The 18,489-nt window shown below is 41.5% G+C and overlaps 1 protein-coding gene across 1 annotated transcript in view; it reads left to right on the top strand.

The window, feature by feature from the left end:
- Nucleotides 1–18,489, top strand: part of LOC109032592 (uncharacterized) — a 215,295-nt gene that overhangs the window by 181,995 nt on the left and 14,811 nt on the right. Inside the window, exons 5-6 of the mRNA XM_019044808.2 lie at nt 6,583–6,716; nt 14,299–14,389. Of these exons, the coding sequence (XP_018900353.2) occupies nt 6,583–6,716; nt 14,299–14,389 (225 nt within the window). The remainder of the gene's footprint in view (nt 1–6,582; nt 6,717–14,298; nt 14,390–18,489) is intronic.

Raw genomic sequence — 18,489 nt, 5'->3', positions numbered from 1 at the left:
TCGTGAAATTTGCTGCTAGAGGCACCCCTTGAAATGTAAATTGTGACGAAATAAACATCAAAATTTCCAGTTTTAGTCAAAAATTTCATGTCCGACCTGTCTAATTGACTCGATCCACTGTGCGGCGCGACGTTGGACGTCGGACGTCGGACTTGATCTTGTCACAATGCCACTAAATCACACGTCGAAAACAGGGTGACGATCGCAGCTCGCGAGGATGCTTATTAATTACAGACAACGAGGAACCGGGATGTGAACCGGCCCCGGGGCAAACGAACCTCGCAACCCAGATATACTCTTCCCGGAACGTGCGAGAGAGCTCGAAATGCAGTGAGTGAGTTGTAAAGTGCAATTGGACTGCGTTGAGCAGACAGGAACCAAGCCACGTCAGCCATTGCTAAATTTATTTTTTTACATGAAATCGGTTGTGCGGATTTTTGTGCAAATTTCAGTGCATTTCCTGCATAGTTCGAAGCGAATTCCTCAATATTTTCAAAGGAATCCGCACAAAAGTTCTGTTGTAAAAAATAAAATTGCCTAATCAAATTTGACAATAGCTGATACATTTATTTTTTAGGAAACCTTTCAATATTTTTTCTTGACATTTTTCAAAACTGCAGATTGAATTGCATACGAAATTTTTTGAAAAAATTGGAGAAAAATGTACACAAGTTTCCCTGAGAATTCGCATTTTACGAAAGGAAATTTAGCAACTTCTGAAGGTTTATACGGCGTTTATAGAGATCGGAATCGAAATTTTTAATTAAAACTGCTATTTTTATGTTTATTCTGGTACATTATACATCTTATAGGGTGCTTCCCTCAGGAAAATTCTATGAGGAAACTAATGGAAATGCTTATAAACTTCTACGTTCCTGCGAAGGCATACTTTTGGCGCGTATACGTAGTATACCGCCTTTGCGATCGTTTCGAACCCTGCTCGATACAATAACCGAGTCCCTTAGTTCCTTACCGAAAAGTGACTACCGCGAACTTCTGAGATTTTCCAAAGCGTGTAAAAAGTTTATTTATCCATCAATAATTATGATTTAAAGTTGTTTCTCATTCTGGGGCTCATTAGTTTATGTGCAGTGAATACCAAGAGTCTACGTTACTTGGTTTTTTCAAAAAAAGCCTAAGAATGCGACGCGCTGATTTAAATTATGCATATATAAGCAGAATCAAGCGAATTGATTCGAGGATGGCTGAGCAGGTCGGCACTCTCGAAATGAGAATTTAACTCCTCCGTTTTGTTCAAAACGTTGCTTTGACAGATCTGTAACCTCGGTTATAATTTCCAAAAGTTGGTACCCGTGCTCTGATAGTGCAATCTGTGTAAGTGCAATCTGTGATGAGCCTCGAGACTCAATAGACCATTAGCTAAACGTGGCTCATACAGGAATCCACTTACCCCTCTCTTTCCCACGCTCCTGCTCACTGCGTCGGCGTCTCGACGAACAATAGCTAATGACGGTTGCCAAGCGATGCCGGGATCCTCAGCCCCTCGAAAAATTACTTACGCTTCATTAACCATTTCACCGTCACGCTAGGATTCGTCCAATTTTCAAAAAAAATTGTTTCGCGAGTTTTTAGCAATTTTTTCCTTACTCTCCGTTAAAACACGAATTAAAAGAGGTCTCATTCATAAAAATCGGCCAAATAGAAGAGAAGTTACAGTATTCGAAATCCGAAGAAATCAACAAAACTTCTCCAAACAAAAAATAAAATGAAGGGGGAAAAAAGAAATGTATAAATTACAATTTAATATGATTGACCTCAGAATGTGACAAGCAATTCAATTATAAAAAGGAGAAAAAATTGAGTGAAATTACAAAAAATTAGCCTCTTGCAAGGGGCTTCCTTGTATGAGTTTTGACCTGAAGACAAGTAAATCCCGTTATATTATTAAAACGAAATTGACTCCATAGTTTAATGCCTTAGTTTCTTGAATACGATTATTTTAAGCACTCGATTTATATCAGCAATTTTACCCATGAGGTGATTTCCTGAGAGCTGATAATATCACGAATTTCTCATAGAGCCCTTCAAAAATGGCTTGCTTTTTGGGCAGCCGATTCGGCCATCAAACCGGGGTTTAAATGGAAGCTGATAATAACACAAAGCTCTGAGAACAATTTTAAGATGAGTATAGGAACGGTTTGTACATTACGAGGAGAGGCGGGCATTCTGTTCAGCATATCGATACATAAGTATTTTCACACGTAGAATTCAATTTTCACGTCAGGGAGTCGACATATTTTGATTTTTTCGATTTTATACGGAAAATTTATGGTTTTTCGGGATTGAAATTACTTACAATTGTTTCATGAAAAATGAATGCACCCAAAATGACTATAGCATTTTGACTTTCACATACCTACGTGCACTCACTACATTGATTGGTAAATTCAAAGAGTGGGTACATCGACCTGGTATATCAAGTTTCTGCGATTTTTTACGGCAAATCGGTAGATTTTCGGGATGTGGATTGCTTACTTTCAATTCATGAATGAATAAAGCATGGACATGGTTGAGCTTCTTTGCATGAAAAGACGTTTAAAATAACACAAATCAAGACATATTTAATACAATTGCATTTATATCGAGTCAATTTCTTTTCAATAATATAACGGGATTTATAATACCGGTGATTTGGGTATTTTAACCCCAAAATACCTTTAAATCGACTTTATCTTCTAGGAATTCGACAGAATTTTTCCTTTCTTCGCTTAAATTTTTCCGTAGCACTTTTCCTCAAGAATCTGATAAGATTTTGCTTGAGGCGGATCAAAAAACTTAAATTTGTTCGAATAGCTTTCTAGATTCACAATACACGGTCTCGTCAAGGTGCGTCGTTGACCTTGCAGTGTTGGATCGTGAATTCTCCTGTTGTGCTGCTTGCCTTTTTTGAAATCTCTGTAAATGAAAACTAAAGGGGTTGATATGTGCGAGTTAATGACGCGCCTTATCAACACATTGTGTTGGAGTTCACTGCTTGTTTTATTGTTTCAATATCTTGTCCGATCTGTCCCATCAATTTGATCTCCTGTATGTGCGCAACCGCGGGAGTCGCGATGGAGCAGTGTAGAATAACGTATTATAGCTTCCTCGTGTAGCAAAATCGAGGTTTCCGTTTTTAGATTTCTGCAAAACTGTAAAATAGTTCAGAGACTTTTTGCCGCACGCTATCGGAAGTAGGTATAGTTCTTAAACAGTCTTGTAGGTGCTAATGTGCGTTAAATACCGATCAAGCCGGCCGTACTGCATTTGGCGCAATGCGTGAAGTATTCACGCGGTCTTGTATGCGCTAAGCTGCGGCTCAATACGACCGAGCCGACAGTATTGTATTTGGCGCAATGCGTGAAGTATTCACATGATCTTGCAGGCGCTAATACGCGTTTTATGCCGACCGCACTGTGTTTGACGCTATTATTCAAACGGGCGGAGTTGAACAGTTCTCATCTTGCTTGTTTGTTTGCACTAAGGCCAAAGTCCCATCAGAAGGCTAAAAACCAAAAATAAAAAAATAAAAAGAACTTGTTACTAGGATGGAGTTTTTGCGCATACTGAATGGATCATTGGCATTTAAAACGTGCTGCAGAAAATCGAACTAATTTTCCTCTCTTGATTTACATAGGTATCGATAGTCTTAAATAGAGAGCACTAAAAGTGCATTGTCTCGCCGGGCGATGCTTGGGTCGTTGTAGTCGATAGCCTAGCCCAAAATTTCGATGAAAGTCTATCGCCAAGGCCGATATGTCGTTATAAGCAATATGTAAATACATTGGTTAAATGTGATTTCAGCCGGAACCGGTCAAATTGCTTCGTCATGCCCGATAGGTCGTTATATTCGATATCGACTGTACGTCTTTGCATACAAACTGAAGACAGCAAAATCTTTAATGTTTTGTTTGTTAAAAATTCCGTAAGAGCTGTAAACAATTCGGTTTAAATTTTTGTGAGAACTTATCATATCCTAATCTAAACCGTGCCTTGGGTCTTATCATGATAGAATATAATAAAAATAGCGCAGAAGAATTATGAAAGGAAGCCCTTAACCTAGCCCGAAACGAAACGAAATTAAGCCCTCACTCATGGTGAGCGAAGCTTTTACAAGCTTCTCATCCGAGCCGGGGACAATTCATCTGCACCCCCATCGGCCATTATCTACTGGTCTCGTAAAAGTAATCGCCCGTATATTTTTATCGCTCTCCTTTTTAATATGGTTTCCCCCGAAATTATTTTCAAGGGCACGCCGCTCTAATCCGACGAATACACGAAAAAAGCATTTTCTCTCCGCCCGGGCCGCGAGCTTTTTAGTCGGCAGGGATGGCTCGGTAGCGCCAATAAACGGATTTCATCCCCCTCGGAGGCGCCACCCAGTGGCGAGGCGTGAACAATCGATCTTCAATATATTCCCGTTTGAAGCTGTGGTAAAGAATCGATTATTAGCGAACACCCTGTTTATCGATACTTTTCCGCAGGTTTAAATGACAGACAATCGATATATCGTAAAGCACGCCACATCACCGGCGCCACCAGTATCAATAATACCTCGGATTCCACGGCTTTTCCTCGGGCTTGTTGCGGGGTGTGCGTATTTTTCAGAGCTTCCTGCGGCTCTAAGAGTAGAGCCCACAAGTTGTGCTCTCGGAAATTTAGAGCCGTGACAAGTTCTTCAAAAGTCACTGAAAATCTGGAAAAGTCAGGGCTCAACATTGGAATCTCAATATTACATTAATCATGCTGTGAACCATCAAAATTGAGACAATGCTGTAAAGGTTACGATGATAAGGTTTAAAATTTGTCACAGTGTAAATTTGTTTCAATCATTTGAATACACTTCATCAGTGGCGTGGCGTGCTTTGCGATATATCGATTGATACGCCACTTAAACCTATGAAAAAATATCGATTATCAGGGTGTTCGCAGCGAACACCTTAGTAATCGATTATTTACCGTAGCTTCAAATGGCGAGATATCGATAATCGATCATTCACGCCACGCTACTGCACTTCATATTACTATGAGTAATGTTCGAATAGTTTCCCTGTGTAAATTGATGATTTTATGAGTTCCTTATCAAAAAATGTAGTCCAGTTTAACCACGTTTTGCAATACGGAACCAATATTTTCAGCAAATGTTAGAAACAACGTGTGTGCTATTATTTCCTCTATACAGATTAGTGTTTTTAATGGATGAGCCGAAAATTGTAACCCCTTATTGCTTAAGATGAAGTCCAATTCGGCAACGATCCGAGACATACGGTTTTAAGCACTCCATATTACTATGAGTAATGCTCTACTCTGCCTCTGTCAGTCCATGCGCAAGCATTGATAAGCAAGGGGAAAGAATGAAGAAGGGAGTTATTGTTTCTTGAAACCGACGCTCACACGCACGAGTGGAGGGGTTCAGACGCTACTGCAGTTTATTGACCAATTTTTCAATTCCAATCGACTTATCCCACCTCGTGTAGCGCCAATCGTGATAGAGTTACGGATGCGGATGAGAGCGTGTGGTGTTAATGTTAAAGCTGGAAATTGCTTGAAAGCATACTTTCAAGTCCTCGAGTATATAATTAGTCTTTCTCGGTTCGTCTTAGAATAATTGGACGTATTTCTATCAAACGGAACTATGTGCATTATGACGTGAGCCCTGTTATGAATATTTTCTTATTGGTCTCAGGGTTCATGTCTTAATGCACATAGTTCCGTTTGATAGAAATACGTCCAATTAGAGTGAAGAACCTCTTGAACCTCATAACAGAATCAATTCAGGTTCAGGGCCTCCGTAAGGCAGAACGATTGTGAAAACGAACCAATTAACCCCGATAGTGTATATTTGCATCGAATAGTACCCTGTCATGTTTCTCATTGACATCTGAGAGGACTATGGTCGATCTGCCGTGTCATGAATGGAGATGTTGCATGTGTGAGGAATTTGCGATTAGACTATCGATTATTCGGTAAAAGTTCGCGAGAAAGACGATGGTTCCAATGAGTTTCACTGAAATCAACTCCCAAGCTCAAAAGAAGCTTTCAAGTTGAGGCCAAAATGGAGGGGATATCCCACGCTATCCTGAGAGGCCACCTCTACATCAAAACAAACTCTCCATGCAAAGATAGGGAGCAAATACATTGATAGGGCTGCCACCTCATTTGGGGACTCTCAAACTGAAATCACGGCAACCTGTCAATGTATTTGCTCCCTATCTTTGCGTGGAGAGTTTGTTATGATGTAGAGGTGGACTCTCAGGGTAGGGTGGGATATTCCCTCCATTTTGGCCTCACTTTGAGAGCTTTTTTTGAGCTTGGGAGTTGATTTCAGAGAAAACCAGTGGCACCATCGTGTTTCTCGCGAACTTTTACACAAGAATCATCAGTCAAATCGTAAATTCCTCACACATGCAACATCTCCATTGCATCAAAGTCACAAATTCCTCACACATGCAACATCTCCATTGCATCGTACCCGGCCCCTGCCATGTTTTCATTGATTTTTAAGGTGGCTGTGACCGATCTGCCGTGTGATGTATTTGCATAGCTCACTGTTTGAAGGCGTTTTTTGGTTTTGTGTTTCAGGCGGAGTTGGCGCAGCGGGACACGGAGCGGGAACGAAGACTGCGCCGCGAGTCCGAGGCCAAACTCCGCTCCACCGTCGCCGAGGCGGAGCGCTATCGAGCCAAACTCAACAACTTGCAAAAGGAGTTCTCAAGGTACGTTTCTTCGATTTCTTCTCTTGAGGCGATTCTTGAGTGTCTTTATAGACAGATTATGGCCATTCGTATCCTTTCACCACAGGAAAACTGTGCCGCTTTTTGATTGGTCAACGAGTTGTTAGGCTTCATGATGCTCTCACGGCCGTAAATAAACAAACAAGATGGCGGCTCACCGTAACATCGATAAGAAGCTAAAATTTGACGAAAATTTCAAGTATACGACAGTAACAATTTGAACTAGCATGTCTACGAATAACACTTGAAGAAACACATGAAAAACTGTTAAATCGCCTTAACTACAGGAGGATGTATGTGCATAACCGTCAAACTTGCTTGCTGATAACAGCCAGCTTGTTTGTTTATTTACGGCCGTGAGAACATCGTGTCAGCCTATTTCAGCGACCAATGAAAAACCGGGATAGACATGGCCATACTTCGTCTATAAAGGTACTCTAGGAGATTCGTCATGGTTTTTGACGTGGTCAAAACTGCATGCGAATGTATCACATCGATTATGTCGAAAATCGTGAAGAATTTGAATATCTAGCCGAAGAAAGGACGTAAGCCCTGCGCATGAACCTTAAGAATCATTCTAGACCAAAAAATTGGCAAAATTCAGAGAAACGAGCAGCAAAACCTGTTCGGAAAAAAACCTCCCATTCATCACAGTAAATCGATAACTGTATCGAATGCGAGGTTTTTTTTACAAACAGGATTCTGGTTTCATTCAGTCTCGTGCTGGCTTTCATGAGAGCTCAAACTTTTGACTCTAATCGAAATTTTTGAATCTTTTGGCCTTGTTTTCCCCGCAAAATAATGTGAATCCAGCACTATTTTACCAGCTTGTCTACTTCTAAGTTAGTTCAGAAAAAAACCCACTAAGAAATGGTGAGATGGTGCTTGGTCCACAACATTTCGCGGGGAAAACAAAACCAAAAAGTTCCAAAAATTTCAATCAGTCATTTTTTTTTTTTTTTTAATTTATTTATTTTTTTTAAGTTCAGGTTTATTTTGGTTTTGGTCTTTTAGAACCCATCAGGTTCTCTGAAGGTAGCGCATTGTTCGTTCAGACAACGTTCATTAAAAAATATCCAGATTCTTCAAACGGGCGGAAAATGCAGTGGCCTCTCCAAGAATCGAGAATTTATCAGGGTCTTTGACCTTTCATACTTTTCAACCCTTGACGATTTTCGTGCGCCCTTTCTCTTTAATTCGACGAAAGAAGAATTAAGTAACTTTCGTGGAGGCTGCCGGACGTAGGCTCAGGATTTACAGGGGCCTGGATGATGGATGGGACAGGCCCAAGTAACGGAGAAGATTTGAGCCGAAAAGTTTTCGCAATTGTTCTCAATCGACTAGCCGAGCAAGGGGCGTGCACAAGCTCAAGGTAGAGCTCCATTTGCCAGATTTATGTCAGACTGTCTATAATCACAGAAAAAACTGGAGAATTTTCTTTCTTAACATTTCTGGGCATAAAATAGGGGAAATTCAACATATCGGACGTAAGGGCGTATCTCTATTTCCAGATGAGACCCGAGAAGCATAGACTTATACGGATAATAAGGCTTACGTGGAAATAGAGATCAGTTTTAATAGGTATTCCAAATTACCTTCAAAGTGCTGTTCTATTACATGGAAATAAGTATGCTTAATGGTCCGATTTTAGACTTTATAATCCGCCTTATCGTTATCAGTTATCGGTCAGAGAGAACAAGTAAGGAAACTCAGTTTTCCTTCAATTCAGTGATTATGCAATCTGGCCTGCCCAGGAGTTAAAATAGTTGTATCACGTTGTGTGGTATCTCAGCGTATATCATCATACTGGCCCAAGCATTTTTCATGCTATATTGTAAAAGTATAAGGTTTTTGAAGGATGTTAGTAGCAGGTTGGGGAAAAAGCAAATCGGTACCAAGTAGGTAACATGTTGGTATCAAAGTGGTATCTTTGAACAAGTTGAGACCATGTCGCAAAACTTCGTAGGAATGCGTTAATGGTCGATTATCGATATTTCTCCATTTGAAGCACTGATAAAGAATCGATTGCCAAGGTGTTCGTTGCAAACACCATGCTTAACGATCCTTAGTATTTGAAAAAAATGAGATATTAATGATTTCAAGTAAAACTGGTCTTAATGCACATTCTGTGAAAAATTCGCTCCCTAATTCCAATTTTTAAGCATCAAAAAGTCAGTTTAAAACTTTCTTTCCGCTGTAAGGATTTATGCAATTTCAAAACTTCAAATATGTATATCTCGAAATTGCAAAAACTGCACTTATGCGCCATGTCCTCCAATCCCCTCGATGGAGAATTGGCAGGTGCCTGAAATTTAATGAATTTCGTGTTTAAGTAAAAACTACTGAGTGAACTGAACACGAGGATACCCTTGCTTCATGAATTGAACAATTATTGGAGAAGATATGACAAAATGATCTAATCTGCTAAAAAATGTGTGTTTAAATGGGAAATACCGCCAGATGACGTCACTAGGCGGTGCATTTTCTCATTTTTAAATCTGTTCTTACAATTAGACTATTTCCCATATTAGAAAAAAATTATGAAAAATACTGTGAAATCATCTCGTTGAGCCCTTTTAGATGAAGCAATAAAAAAATTGCGTGCAAATTCTCCATTGAACATCGATAGTTTAAAATGACTACGTCAACTGAAAATATGTCTTCCAGTGTCCATACGCTTCCCGTAAAGGTTTTAAAACCCAACCTCGTGTATTCTATGCTCTTAGATTTAGATTCGCCTCCAAAGTAGTCCAAAGTGGCAAACCTGGAGAGGCTAAGGGGGCGGGCCTAGAACCGTCTGTGCGTTAATGGAACGAGGGCGCTGATAAGAACAGTCGCAATGAGTGGACAGCGGAAGAACTTGTCATGATTACAATTGCAAAACCCTCTCTTCCAACCCAGGGCAGGAGCGCATTATATATCTTTCCCTCTTTGTTCGCACTGTATGGCCCGTCTCTTTGGCTTTGGTTCATTTCATGACGCTAATTTTGCCTCTAACCATCAAGTTTCAATCAGATTGTCTTACGCTAGAAAAAGCTTTAAAACTGGGAAAAATTAGGGGATTGGCTTTCCTTTTAGCACTGTGTAAAAAACGGGAACAAGTAGCTGTGAGTTACAAAATTTATAAACATTCACCTTTTTACATTTTCTATAGATGATTGCGTTTGTAAAGGAGGGAAATCGATACCTGATGACCATTTTTTGGCCATGCTTGAATTTCTTCAACTCTACGATTTTTTGCTCATTGCATATCTTACGAAATGCATCACAATTAGGTCATTTTCCTTCTTCTTTTAGGTCTAATACTGGCCGAAACATGGGTTTTGAAGGTAGATTTTGGCGACAAATTCGAATTTTACGGGTTTGTGGTGGAATGTCGAAAAATCCGCATTTTTCGCCAAAATCAGCCTTCAGACCCATGTTCAGGCCAGTATTAGACCTAGCTGAAAAGAGACCGAAAATGAATAAATCATGATGCATCCGTAAAATATAGACCCTCAATGAGCAAAAAGTCGTGGAGTTCGAAATTCGAACTTCAGCTTGGGTGGGCTCAAAAACGGCCCTTATCGATTCACTATGAGGACCAAGTACTTACAAGCATTGCAATTTTGTCAAGGTTTTGCTCCTTCTACGTTTACGATGAAATTATTAAAAGTAGAACAATGCATGAAATTTACATCTGTAATCTCTTCTGTCAGGTAACATTTGGATTGCATTTTGCAAAGAGAAACCAAGAGCATTGCAATTTTGCTAAGATTGTGCAACTTCTTTTGCCATGGAAGAAAAACCTGATGACCGTATGGGGGACTGTTGTCACAGGTTTAGCAATCCTGCGGACCCCAGCTGGTAGCCCCTGCCTTAAAGGGGGCAGTGGAGATGGTCACCGGCCTCTGGGCGTATGAACCACCTGCTAGAAGGGCAGACAGGGCTCTGAGCTGAAGTGAAAGCAACCTGTCTAGGAGAGGCAACTCCGAAATCAAACCCTGGTCCTCCAGGTTGGGGGTTGAGTCATCGGGCTAACTCCCCGGTACTTGTAAAACGTTTTACTGTTAAACGACCTAACAATACAAGCCTCGGTACCACTAGAACTAAACGGACACGTCGACAAAAATTGAGAAAACGGACAATGGTATTTGGGACGTGGAATGTCCAAGGCATTTCAAATAAGTTACCGGAAGTGATATCGGAGATTCAGAAACTTGGAGTGGATGTCGCTGTTCTTACTGAGACCAAGAAAAAAGGGCACGGGTCAGAGAATTACGGTGACTATGATCTATTCTACAGCGGCGTAGCCAAAGATCAGCGTGCTCAGCAAGGAGTAGCAATACTTTTGCGGAGAAGCCTACGTAAGTTCGTGGGCACTTGGGAGGCCGTCAACCAGCGCATTATCAAAATGAACCTTAACCTGTACGGACATAAGATCACGCTGCTCGGAGTATACGGTGTAAATGATGATGCCACTGTCGCATGTAAGGACCAATTCTTCGAAGATCTGAATGATGAAATACTGAACGTTGGTGCTGGCAGGGAAGCCATTCTTATGGGTGATTTGAACAGCAGAACGGGACGACGAGTAAACTGTAAAGTTGTTGGACCGTTTGGGGAGGATGCTGTTAATGATAACGGTGATCGGCTCATCTCAATTTGTTCTCAAACTGAGATGAAAATTTTGAATGGCTTTTTTCAACACAAAGACATCCATAAGTATACCTGGGTCCAGCCAACGCGAGGATTGAAATCCATCATCGATTATGTAATTGTAAAGCACACTACTAAGTTGAAATTGCAGCAAGTTAGAGTGTGCAGGGGACTCTCTTGCGGCAGTGATCATCATTTCCTCCGAGCAGATATAGCGTTTCCCGTTAAAGGGATTAAAGATAAAGAGCCAATGCCTGAGCAACAGCAGAGTCAGGGAACGCAAAATCATGAAGTATGGTATAACATCGAAAGTTTGGAGCACCCTAGTGTCAAGGCTCTGTATCGGAAACGCTTAGATGAGAAGCTGGGGGATGGACTCTCGGGTACCACGGAAGAGCAATATCAGTTCATCAAAGATTGTATCCACTCTGCAGCGAAAGAAGCCCTAGGTGTTCACAAAACCAGTAATAAATACCAGCATCCTTACTGGTGGGATGAAGAAATTGAAGACGAGATAAATCTTAAGAGGCAAAAACACCTTATATTTCTGTCGTCTAAAAAGACTGAAGATAAAGTTGCTTACAGGAAAGCTCAGTCTAAAGTTAGGAGCCTCATAACACGGAAGAAGAATGAAGCTTGGGAAAGCAACTGTTCTAGAATTAACACCTACCTAGGGGGGAGAAAAAGTGCTGAGAGCTGGAAGTTAATTAAAGGTTTACGTAGAGACATGAAGCGCGACATCGTTTCTCCGATATCACTTAAAAAACTGGAGGATCATTTTAAAGATCTTTTGACGGAAAGGCGCCCAGAGTTTCGAGACAACAGCACGGACAACGGAAGAATGAACAACTTGGAGATCCACACTTGTGACATAATTAAAGCGGTTAAAGAGCTAATTAATGACAAAGCACCGGGTCCTGGTGGGATTCCTGTCGAGTTGGTCAAGTACGGGACTGCCAAGCTCTTTGAGTGCCTCAGAAAACTGATGCAACAATGCATCAGGGGTGACGAGGTACCAAGGGAGTGGAAGGAGTCTTGGATCAAGGCCATCTACAAAAAGAAGGGAAGGAAGGACGACTGTAACAACTACCGGGGGCTCTCAGTGACCGGGACAATAAGCAAAGTGTACGGGAAGATACTGAAAGCGAAGATCGAGGACGAATGGCAGGATCACGAAGCAGAGGAGCAGGCTGGTTTTAGAGCTGGCAGGTCTACGATAGATCACCTCTTTGTTATTGTCCAGGTCATTGAGAAGAAAATGGCCGTAGCTCAGGAACTGCATTTAATTTTTGTGGATCTCCAGAAGGCGTATGACAGCGTGCCGTTGGTGAAACTTTGGGAGGCCTTGGAAAAATCGAATTTTAACGGGGGGTTGATTGACGCTGTTAAGCGATTTTATAAAGGGAGTTTTACCAAAGTTAAGTGCCATGGGGGGTTGTCAGCGGGATTTTATGTGACTAAGGGTTTAAAACAGGGATGTTGTTTGTCGCCAACATTATTTAAAATTTATCTCGAGTGCGTGCTAAAAGAATGGAAAAAGAAATGCTCTGGTATGGGTGTCCCCTTGGGTGATCTCGAAACTCTGTTTACTCTGTGCTTTGCTGATGACCAGGTGGTGGTTGCTCAAGATCAAGATGACGCGGAATACATGATGCGCAAGCTAGTAGAAGAGTATCGGAAGTGGGGTCTGGAAGTCAGCATATCCAAATCTGAGAAGATGACTTTTGGCGGTGATCAGCAAAGCATTGAGTTGGAGGATGGGCAGCAGATCAAAGGCTGCGAGCACTTTAAGTACTTGGGAGTGCGGTTGACCCAGGATGGAAGGACGGATCAAGCTATCAGGGAAAGGAACACCTTAGCAAGGAAGGCTATAGCGATGTTAAATGGAATCCTCTGGGATCAGCGGATTTCCAAAGATAACAAGAGGAGGATATACAACGCTGTAGTCAAAAGTATATTAACATACGGATGTGAAGTTTGGCAGCTGAAGAAACGGACACAGGATATGCTAAGAGCAACGGAGATGGATTTCTGGAGAAGGTCAGCAGGAATTTCTAGGAGAGATCGGGTCCGTAATGATAGAGTGCGTCAGATAATGGAAGTCGAAAATGACATCGTGTTCGACGTCATGACCAAACAACTTGTTTGGTATGGTCATGTCAATAGGATGACGGAAGAGAGGCTGCCAAAAAAGATGCTTGATTGGGTTCCTCCTGGGAGGAGACGTAGGGGACGCCCAGTGAGAGGTTGGCGACAGGGGGTGTTAAATGAGATAAGAGATTGTCAACTCCCTGATGACCTGTGGGAAGACCGAGCTTTGTGGCGATTAGGCGTCGCACAGCGCCAAAGAGCGCTATAAAAGCGACTTTATATATATATATATATATATATATATATATATATATATATATATATAAAACCTGATCCTCCATAAACAGTTTCTATTTTACCCCCTAAAATATGTAAATTAAAGACAACAATTACCATGTGAATTTCATATTTTTGCATGATTTTATAAGTACTTTTATGCAAAGGATGAAGTTGCACGATTTTAGCAACATTGCGATGCTCTTGGTTCCTTTTTGCAAAATGCAATCCATTTTATTTTGGCTTGCAAGCACTCGAGCAAAAATAAATTGTTGACATTTTCAAGATTTTCCAGCAAGATAAAAGAGGTTGCACAAGTTCTACTATTGCAATGCTCGTATTACTTCTCTGGGAAATGTGTTCCAAAATATAGAATGCACAATTCACTCCCACGTTTTACAACTCAAGCCACCGGTATGGTATGCTGCCGAGTGGATGTATTCTTTCTACGTCACTTTAACGTTATGCCGTCGAAACTTTCCAGGTTACCCTAACATGTGCTCCATTTTCTTGTGCGCTCTAACTTTAGTCGTAAATCCTTCGTTTGGCTCTGTTGCAGGATGGAGGATACGGTGCGGTCAATGCTGGAGTACAAGTCTCGCTGCGAGCAATTGAAACAGGCCAAAGCTTCTCTCGTTCTGTCGTATGAAGTAAGTACTGAACTTTCCTCCGACTTCATAATTTCTTATTCGCGCCATGATACTAGCAAGTAAGTGCTCCTTCAATGGTCTGGCGGAGGATCAGTTGTGCTCGATGCAAAGTGACAAAATAATAGTGCTCCCATTTCCATGTCCGTCAAAAGTTCTGGGATTCGGAACTTTTTTGTTCTAATTCCGCTCACTCCATGAATTTTTAGATTTTTTCAAAAGTTCCGAGTACGATCCGGAAAACGCTAAAGATCCGGAACATGTCAGGAATTTTAAAAGTTCCGGGAAAAAATCAGGAAAATCTCAAATATTCCGAAATTCGGTACAAGTTCTGGGAAATGAGAGCACTGCGCAATAATGTTTCGAATAAGCCGACATCGTCACCTTCCGGCCAAATTGTCTCAAGCGTCATGCGACGTTTCAAAATAAAGCGAATTCCGCTCACTGCTTGAATTTTTAGATTTTCTCAAAAGTTCCGAGTAGGTTCCGGAAAACGCGAAAGATACGGAAAATTTCAGGAATTTTAAAAGCTCCGGGAAAAATTCAGAGAAATCTCAAATGTTCCGAAATTCGGTACGGATTCCGGGGAATGAGAGCACTGCAAAAAAAATGTTCCGAGTATGGTTGAAGCCGACATCGTCACCTTCCGGCCAAAATATCACAAGCGCCATGCGACGTTCCAGGGTGTCTACAAGTCCGGAATTTCCAAAAAGTCCGGAAATAGTACTGATTTTCTGAGGACGGTCCGGAATTACTGAAAAAGTGCGGAAAATCCGCTAGGAGGTCCGGAATTTTTTTTAAATTTTTGTCCTAATTTGAGCGAGAAATTCAACTTTTTGAAATTGTTCGAATTTCGTCAATTGGAGGTACTGAAAAAGTGCTGAATTTTTCTGTTTAGGAGGTACTGAATTTCTTGGGAAAGTACTGTAAAAGTACGGATTTTTGGCGAGCCTGTTATAGGAGACACCTTGCGTTTTGCAAAATAAATTTGCTTTCTGAATTTCGCTCCAATATTTTTAACTCTAAATTTTCTGTGGAGGGAAAACCGCCGAAATTTTTCGACTCGCGGATGTCCCGTTCGGCAACACCGTCCATCCTATTCCACTGTTTATTTACTTTGTATCTTTTTTCGTTTTCCCTGCCATCCCTCGAGCTCCCCGCGCCTTTGTTCTGGACCTCTCCGGAGGAGCAAACCACTTACGCGGCGAATTCATTCCGGCGGAGTCGAATTTTGAGTTAAGTGGCAAGTCGGGTCCCGGACGTGATTAAACTATTCAAAGCTCGAAAAATGCCGAAACGGAGCGGATCCGTCGGAAAACGCCTCGGTTTCCACTCTTCATCGAAACTTCGGGGAGGGTCCGAAAGATCCTCTCCTCAGGGGGGGGGGGGGGGTTGGTTTCTCCGCGAACTTTTCCCGACGGTGCGGTATCCCAGCCGGGCGTTTGCTTAATAATTGATTAGTATGCGTTTATTTTCCCTCGCATGTCGTAAGAAGCGGCGATTCCATAACGTCTCCAACCTCGCGCCAAGTCCCTTGATTCCTGACTTATTTTTCTCCGAGCGTATTCCTCTGTTCCCTCACGGCGCACAGTGGACTGAGTCAATGGAATGAGTCGGACAAAATCTGGAAACTTTGAGAGCTTATATTTTCGAAAATATGAGACAAAAAAGTTCACTGGAAAAAAAAAAAAACACATTGGATCTAGAGTCCAGACTCTTAAAAACATCGACAAGAAAAAATACTCTTGATTCAATCAGATTTAAGCTTAAATCAAGAACCAAGCCTCTTAATTTGAGCGGATTTCTTTATGCTTTCAGCTTAAATTTGATTGAATCAAGAGTCCTTTTTCATGTCAATGTTTTCAAGAGTCTGGATTCTAGATCCAATGTGTTTTTTTCCCCCAGTGTTTAAGGGTGGTTCCATTGAATTTTTTGCGAAATTTTCTCTCAGACATACTCTATAAATAAAATAAAATTTGTGACGAAATAAATATCAAAGTTTGAAATTTTAGCCAAAAATGTTACGTCAAACTCGATCCACTGTGCGGTGTCACCCTCGCGCGCCCCGCGAAAAAGGATATTGCGTAATTCGAGTAACCACGTTTTCCCGCCGGCTGTTGCCGTCTTACTCCTCTCTGATTGGTTATTATGTAATATTCTTTGCTTATTTACTTTCAATAAGAAGTAAATATTCGTAAACATCTTAAGATCCCAAAGCGTCGCGTGTTTCAACGTTTGAGTATCAAAGAATTCAGTAAAGGACTTATGCATCTATACGTATTCATGATCGAGTTAGGGTTTCAGGAAAGTGTGTCCCGAAAATGGTGGAACAAGAAACCTCAAAAAATATAAGAAACAATTATTGAACGCGCAATTGAATCAGGCAGATTCTAGTGAGTGCCATTCAATTCCTCGATTTTACAGCGTTGAATATTCCTTCGCCCCCAATCGCCTAATCTCTCCTGTAATTGAGAGTCTTAAGCTTGCAATGCGCTAAGGTGTGCGACTTGTATACAATTGCAGCGAACAATTACATACAGCTATATTTAACAGAAGCATAATCAAACATAAAAAAAAATTCAGAAAATCTAACAGGCTTTCAACTGTTTACCGAAACGATGCACAAGTGCACAATCTAGCAGCATTGCAAGTCTTATACGCCTTTTCAAGAAGCTCATTATGATCAGAGTAAAGACTTGATCAACAAAAGAAAATTCAACTACTTGAAAATCGCACAGTTTGAAGTTTCAGGTACCAAGGCTGTTGCAACGTCGCATATTGAGGTATACATGTTTTTTAATTCTTCATCGCGTCGGTGATCAGAAAATGTACAACTGCGCACGCCCTAGGCCCTAGAGTGTGATTCTAATCGTTATTTTGTGCCATCAAATCGAAGTGACACTGCTGAAGGCGCCCTGAGCAACTATTCCACCACAGAAGTGCTGCACAGTATCAAACGTAATCGAAGGCGCACTAATGTAGATGAAATTGGTTTCGTTGTTTCGGCCTCGTGAGTCGTCCATTTTGCATACGTCATCAATTGAAGGAGCCGCTAGCCCCGAGTTTAAAGGCACCGTTCGTAACAGAGAAAAGAGCTCAAGCTCCGGGCAGCTGAACAATGGGAAAAACGCGAAGAAAAATCTGGAGTTACTGCCGAACTGTTGAAATTCACAGTTGACTGCCGGGAGGGAGCGATTCGCTCGTGGAAGGCTGAATTTCGTCGTTTCTTGGACGAAAGAACGTAACTCCATTCCAAGGTTGCAAAATTGACCCAAAAAATTCAATGTTTGACGAGAGTGTGCTTGGGAAATTTTCGTCAAAAATTTGTCTGATTTTAGCACAAGTACAGAAGAAAATTCGGTGAAATTTTTAGTGGGGATTGCCGTAGATTCTCGTGGTGAGATGCGAATTACAAGGGGAAATTTGGCAACGTCGAAATGTAGTTACGTTCTTTCGTGAGGGGAACGGCGATTTTTCTTCGCGCCCCGTCCCTGGCGTGGGGCGGAGGGTCCCGTAAATGACTCCCTTCCGATCCCTCGTCGCCCCCCCTCCCCCCCTTACCCCACCCCCCGGCTCGGCATCCCTCCGTCTTTAAATGACAGTCACCTTCGCTTCGTTTGCCTCTTATCGTCGTCTTATTGGAAGGTAACAGGCGCGGGGTAACAGCTGCGGCCTCCACCAATGCTACTGCCAGCTCAAAATTGCCAGATTGTGTTGAAAAATGAGCGCTTTTCCCTCATTTAAACCCGTATAAAATATTCGCATTATATCGCACAGGTTGGCAACCTCGTGCCTACCTCTCTTTGCAATTGTAGTTTCTTAGGTAATAATTCTGTTTTTCTTTTACTTTGACGCCGTAGGAAAAAGAATTCTAGCATTCAGGCACTGTTGAGCGTTTGTGAGGTGATTGAAGCACGAATTGAACCGATTATTTTCCAAATCACGCCAAAATTGCGAACGCGAGAGAAACAAGAAAAACCGTTTTATTCGCTTTGTTCCTTGGTAAAATTTGGCAATAGCAGCAGCGTTTCAAAATACCATAGGAATTCTAATAGCCGGCTATAGAAGGCTATAGAAAATAATATAGCTGGCTATAGAAAGTG

Source organism: Bemisia tabaci, chromosome 8 (assembly GCF_918797505.1).
Source record: "Bemisia tabaci chromosome 8, PGI_BMITA_v3".
In the NCBI taxonomy this organism is placed as follows: Eukaryota; Metazoa; Arthropoda; class Insecta; order Hemiptera; family Aleyrodidae; genus Bemisia; species Bemisia tabaci.
This window is presented reverse-complemented; position numbering and strand designations above follow the sequence as displayed.